Source organism: Bison bison, unplaced genomic scaffold (assembly GCF_000754665.1).
Source record: "Bison bison bison isolate TAMUID 2011002044 unplaced genomic scaffold, Bison_UMD1.0 scf7180017864135, whole genome shotgun sequence".
Classification (NCBI taxonomy): Eukaryota; Metazoa; Chordata; class Mammalia; order Artiodactyla; family Bovidae; genus Bison; species Bison bison.
Window position 1 is genome coordinate 391,600 of NW_011494707.1, and position 6,938 is coordinate 398,537.

Here is a 6,938-nt window from a genome sequence, read left to right on the forward strand (position 1 = left end):
AAGAATTCACCTGTCAATGCAAGAGAAGCAGGAGCTGCAGGTTCGATCCCTGAGTTGGGAAGATGCCCTGGAGGAGAAAATGGCAACCCATTCCAGTGTTCTTGCCCAGAGAATCCCATGGACAGAGGAACCCGGTGGGTTACAGTCTATGCAAAGTGTCAGACACAACTGGGCGGCTAAGCACACGTGTGCGTGTGTGCACACACACACACAGGAGCTAGGCTTTAAGAAACCAAAAATAACGAAATAAGCTCCAGACTCCCTAGGTGTTCATCACCCAGTTCCATGCCTTACAGGTAATTATTTTGGTTTTCTCATCCCTAAAACATATTAATTGAACAGCCACTCAATTTTCATTCATGATTTCCCCCATAACCAATTATTATGCAACTATGTGTGTTGTTGGGTGTTGTCATTATAGACATGCCTGAACCAGCTAAGTCTGCTCCTGCCCCTAAAAAGGGCTCTAAAAAAGCTGTGACCAAGGCCCAGAAGAAGGACGGCAAGAAGCGCAAGCACAGCCGCAAGGAGAGCTACTCCGTGTACCTGTACAAGGTGCTGAAGCAAGTCCATCCGGACACCAGCATCTCGTCCAAGGCCATGGGAATCATGAACTCCTTCGTCAACGACATTTTCGAGTGCATTGCTGGGGAGGCATCGCGCCTGGCGCATTACAACAAGCACTCGACTATCACATCCAGGGAGATCCAGACCGCCGTACACTTGCTGCTACCTGGGGAGCTGACCAAGCACGCCGTGTCCGAGGGCACTAAGGCTGTAACTAAGTATACCAGCTCCAAGTACGTATAATATGCCTAGCCGCTGTTAACGGAGAAGGCAATGGCACCCCACTCCAGTACTCTTGCCTGGAAAATCCCATGGACGGAGGCCCTGGTGGGCTGTAGTCCATGGAGTCACTAAAAGTCGGACATGACTGAGCGACTTCACTTTTCACTTTTTCATTGTTTGAATGCATGTTCTCCTTGAGGTATCACTAGCCACTGCTAGCGAATAATAATATGTGAATTATTGATTATGCTCCTCTTTCTAGCTGCATTGTCAAAGAGAACACACAGCTGAAAAAAATCATCATTTTAAATGGAATATCAAACACCACAGAGAACCAGAGGCAATGGATCTACTCAGCTTTTAGCAAAAAGTATCCTTCCCCATGATTTGTCAGATGGAATTCTGTGCACCACTAGGAGGATGGGCCGTACGCTACACTGTCCTCAGAGCCAAAGGACATATGATTCTGGAGCATTTATTTTATTTGAATATCTGGGGTAATTTATTGATTTGAAATAGTTTATATTAAAACACTTACACCAAAACATTATGCAGTAGAACATATATCTTGCACAAAATTTTCATTTTAATCAAAGATTAAAAATAATTTAGTGCTGGCCTGTTTGGGAGCATGTGAAAGGATTGAGGGAGCAGAGAGAGTAAAGTAAATATACTGGCTCTTAATGCTCTCCAGGGAAACATTTTGGAACACTGATGGACATGTCCAGCACAGCCCAATGGCTCGTATGCTTTAGGATGAAAAACAATCCCGGACCACTCAGTGAGACCCAAAACAGACACACTGGGTATCAGTATGTTTTTAAAATTCCTTTCCTTTTCCTCTATTTTTACTTTCAGTAGAGCTCATATGTGCTTTATAATTCTGATCCTACTGGCTACCTATTTTCAGTTCAGTTCAGTCTCTCAGTCATGTCCAACTCTTTGCGACCCATGGATGGCAGCACACCAGGCTTCCCTGTCCATCATCAACTCCCGGAGCTTACTCAAATTCATGTCCATCACATCAGTTATGCCATCCAACATCTCATTCTCTGTCGTCCCCTTATCCTCCCGCCTTCAATCGTTCCCAATATCAGTGTCTTTTCAAATGAGTCATTTCTCATCAGGTGGCCAAAGTATTAGAGTTTCAGCTTCAACATCAGTCCTTCCAATGAATATTCAGGACTGATTTCCTTTAGGATGGAACTGGCTGGATCTCCTTGCAGTCCAAGGGACTCTCAAGAGTCTTCTTCAACACCACAGTTCAAAAGCATCAATTCTTCAGCACTCAGCTTTCTTCACAGTCCAACTCTCACATCCATACATGACCACTGGAAAAACCATAGCCTTGAGTAGATGGACTTTTGATGACAAAGTAATGTCTCTGCTTTTTAATATGCTGTCTAGATTGGTCATAGCTTTTCTTCCAAGAAGCAAGCATCTTTTAATTTCATGGCTGCAATCACCATCTGCAGTGATTTTGGAGCCCAAGAAAATAAAGTCTGTCACTGTTTCCATTGTTTCTCCCATTTATTTGCCATGAAGTGATGGGACCGTATGCCATGATCTTCATTTTCTGACTGTTGAGCTTTAAGCCAACTTTTTCACTCTCCTCTTTCACTTTCATCAAGAGGCTCTTTAGTTCCTCTTCACTTTCTGCCATAAGGGTGATGTCATCTGCGTATCTGAGGTTATTGAAATCTCTCCCAGCAATCTTAATTCTAGCTTATGCTTTATCCAGCCTGGCATTTCTCATGATGTACTCTGCATATAAGTTAAATAAGCACAGTGACAATATACAGCCTTGACGTACTCCTTTCCCAATTTGGAACCAGTCCATTGTTCCATGTCTGGTTCTGAGTGTTGCTTCTTGACCTGCATATACATTTCTCAGGAGCAGGTAAGGTGGTCTGGTATGCCCATCTCTTGAAGAATTTTCCAGAGTTTGCTGTGATCCACACAGTCATGGACTTGACAATTCCATGAAATCAAAGAGCAAGCTATGAACAGAATGACTGCATTAAAACTGACAGCAGTATGCATGCGTGCTAAGTTGTTTCAGTCATGCCCCACTCTTTGTGACCCCATGGACTATAGCTTGCCAGGCTCCTCTGTCCATGGGATCCTCCAGGCAAGCATACTGGAACAGGTTTCCATTCCCTTCTCCAGGGGATCTTCCCAACCCAGGGATCAAACTCACATCTTTTATATCCCCTGCATTGGCAGGCGGGTTCTTTACCACTACCCCACCTGGGAAGCCCCAACAGTGTTATATATGAGGTTAAATACTTTTGAAGATGGATACCATTATCTGCATAACACAGGCCATCCCCCTCACCATCCATGAACAAGTGATGTGTCCTAACTAAAATGTCAGAAGCTCAAATTCAAGGTTTGTATATATTGTCTGCTTTTGGTTTCACCCCACCTCTCAAGGTCTTTAAAGAATTTAATAGCCCAAATTCTCTGCCCCTCTAAAATGTCTGTGTAAATCTTGACACAAAGGAAGTCATCTCCATAGTAACCATGGATGAATCTAGATGGGAGAGTGATTTTGTTTCTCTTCAACTGAAATGAGACAATCTGGTTCAAACTGTATGATTTTTGATGCTAGAGATGATGGATTCAAACTATTAAACACAAAATTATTGAAATCTGTCCTCTGTGGCATTTAAGTAAAGTGGGCATAGGATTTTCCCAGAGTTTAGCAGTTCTTGTGTCTGATTTCTGGGCCCTTTTGCAGCTAACTGAGCTTGGGTGTAACAGCAGGGTGACTTCCACAGGCAAAGCTATAGAATCTCACAGCTTAGAAAGGCTCTTAATGAGGTCCAGAGCAGAGCAGGCCTGCATCCCCATGCAGAAGTGTTCACAGGGTATGGGCAGCCCTGTGATAACTGGGAGGAGAGAGGGAAGATGTCAACAGTGCTCTCACTGAACAGCAACAGCAAAGCACTGATGGAAGTAAGGCGCTCAGCAGACTGGTTTCCCCCCAGACAACGGTGCTCCCTCCCACCCCTCTATTTGGAGGCATAATTTGGGGATGTTTTACACTTCCTGGAGAAGCAAGGTGTGGGAAAAGGTGAACTGCTCCCTTGGCTCGCTGGGGAATTTAACCTGCCTAGTCCCCACTCAGGTGCAGGTGGATCCAGCTGCAGCCAGGAGCCACAGTCCCAGAGCCTGACTCCATCCCGCCCTGCCCCAGCACATCTGACAGCCACTCAGGGGCTCGCAAGGCAAGCAGGTCCCCAGGAACATGAGGCTCCTTCAGCTCCAGGAGGAGAGGAACTGTGGGTGGGAATGACTAGCTGACTTTAGTTGAAAACTTTAATATTGATAACTTTAAATATTTAGCTATATAGTATATAGTATATGGCTGCTTTCAAACTGCTGAATTTTATCAAGCATCAGTAATCAATTTCCAAGAAATATTATCAGGGAAACATATTAAACCAAAGCCCAGTGATGGGATCAGCAAAAGCCAGAATGTGACCACTCTACAGGACAAATAAACAGATTGCAAGGAAGAGGAAAGCAGAGGCTGGAGAAACAGAGACTTCTGAAACCACTCAGGCAGCGACACTGCTAAATGGACACTTGCTGGGATGGAGTAAGCTGACTGTAACATTATTCATGAGACAGTTGGAATGATTTAAATACCGACTGGATATTTGGCGAATCTAAGAAGTTATTGCTAATTTTTTAACATGTGGTAATGGTATTGAAGCTCCAATACTTTGGCCATCTGATGCAAAGAGCCAACTCATTGGAAAAGCCCCTGATGCTGAGAAAGATTGAAGGCAGGAGGAAAAGAGGCTGACAGAGGATGAGATGGTTAGATGGCATCACTGACTCAATGGACATGAGTTTGAGCAAACTCAAGGAGATAGTGAAGGACAGGGAAGCCTGGAGTGCTGCAGTCCACAGGATCAAAAAGAGTCAGATATGACTTAGCGACTGCGACTGAACAACAATGGTCTTGAAAGTCACATTTTAAAAACAGTCTTTCATATTTTAGAAATATACAATGAAATACTAATGAATGATGTGATGTGATAGCTGGGATTTGCTTCAAAATTATCTATTGTCAGGGGAAAGAAAACATGATTAGATAGAGAAGAAACAAGTCTGGCCAGGAGTTGACCCCTGTTGAAGCCAGAACAGCATATGAGGGTTCATGAGAATATTCTTCCTAGTTTTCATAGTTTTTTCTCCTCCCAGCCTGCCTGTCTTTCTCCCTTCCTTCCTTTTAACCATATCTGTACACTAGACTGGAAGAAAAATAGAAGTACTTTGGATCAAATGTTTTTCCATGTTAAATGGGGACATTATTTATACCAAAACATTTACTATATCAAGACAGTGTATGCTGCTGCTGCTGCTAAGTCACTTCAGTCATGTCCGACTCTGTGCGATCCCATAGACGGCGGCCCACCAGGCTCCCCCGTCTCTGGGATTCTCCAGGCAAGAACACGGAGTGGGTTGCCATTTCCTTCTCCAATGCATGAAAGTGAAAAGTGAAAGTGAAGTCGCTCAGCCGTGCCCTACTCTTTGTTTTTTTTTTTGTTTGTTTGTTTTTTAATTTTATTTTATTTTTAAACTTTACATAATTGTATTAGTTTTGCCAAATATCAAAATGAATCCGCCACAGGCATACATGTGTTCCCCATCCTGAACCCTCCTCCCTCCTCCCTCCCCACACCACCCTCTGGGTCGTCCCAGTGCTCCAGCCCCAAGCATCCAGTATCGCGCATCGAACCTGGACTGGCAACTCGTGCCCGACTCTTTGAGACCCCATGGACAGCAGCCTACCAGGCTCCTCTGCCCATGGGATTTTCCAGGCAAGAGTACTGGAGTGGGGTGCCATTGCCTTCTCCGAAGACAGTGTATAAGGGAAAGCAATTCTGAATCCAGAATGAGCTTTCAATCTCACCTTACCAGCTGGGTGACCTTGAGCAAATCATTAAACCTTGCAGAACCACACTGACAATTTTCTCACTTGTCAAACCATAATAAAACCACTCTGTTTGCTTTGTTGTAAAAGTCTGCAAGAATGTTTGAAAAGTGCCAGGAATAGTATAGGTTCTCAGTACACCGAAGTTACAACAATTGATCAGAGACACCAGTATTCCCATCATTTTTGCAAAGATGTAAATTTTTCAAGCAAAAACAGAAGACATCATTCTTGATTTGGAAACTTTCACATTTTACCATTTAATTAGCAATTTTCTTGGGTTTGCTTTTAATGTAAATTTCTTCCTTTAATCTGAGATAACATCCCTAGAAAACAGCAAGCAATTTAAAGTTCAATATTAAATGTAGGTCCGATAATAAAATAGTCTTAGGTTATTAAATTTTACCTGATTCTCACACCAGCTTCTGGCGAAATAGTTTCTGTGTGTGTATTTATCTGTAAGCATATCCTTGTGTCAGGATTTTTGAAATCCATCAGCTCTTGTGAGTTTAATAATGTGAAAGAAAGGAGTAAAGGAGGAATGCTACCATCAGCACCACATACACCGCTATCCCTCCTGGAATATGGGAGATGCTCCATTGGAGCTCTGTTTGCTTTGTTTCCCTCACCTCTTTGCATCCTAATCACTCCCCTCTCTCTCCTGCACCTTCAGTTTTTCCTTCACTACTAGGTCATTGCCTTGAGCATAATATATGCCTTAATAGTCACCTATTTAAGGAAAAAAAATCTCTCCCTTGACCTTTTGTCCCCATTCAGCTTTCGCCCCATCCCTCAGCTCTTTACAGCAGCGCCTTAAAAGATGGACAAATCCTCCCTTTCCATTCTCTCTCCAACCACTCTAACCATCTTTCTTTCCCCCTGTGCCCATGAAACAACTCTTATCAAGGACCTTCAGCAAACATAGCGGTCAGTTCTTTGTCCTCATCCAACTGCATTTTGACACAGCCTTCCACACTCATCTTCACAAATCACTTTCTTCTCTTAGCATCCATGGTCCCTCACTCCAAGTTCTCCAGTTCCAACTTTTACTTCTGTGCCCAGCTGCTAATTATAGAAGCCCAGGAATCAAGATTGCCAGGAGAAATATCAATAACCTCAGATATGCAGATGACACCACCCTTATGGCAGAAAGTGAAGAGGAACTAAAAAGCCTCTTGATGAAAGTGAGAGTGAAAAA

The 6,938-nt window shown here is 43.4% G+C and overlaps 1 protein-coding gene across 1 annotated transcript in view; it reads left to right on the forward strand.

Annotated features, from left to right (window-relative positions):
- Positions 1–423: 423 nt before the first annotated feature.
- The window catches only part of LOC104988539, a 33,033-nt gene continuing 26,518 nt past the window's right edge, over positions 424–6,938 (forward strand). The window contains exons 1-2 of the mRNA XM_010839898.1: positions 424–795; positions 3,533–3,662. Coding sequence (XP_010838200.1) covers positions 424–795; positions 3,533–3,662 — 502 coding nt within the window. The remainder of the gene's footprint in view (positions 796–3,532; positions 3,663–6,938) is intronic.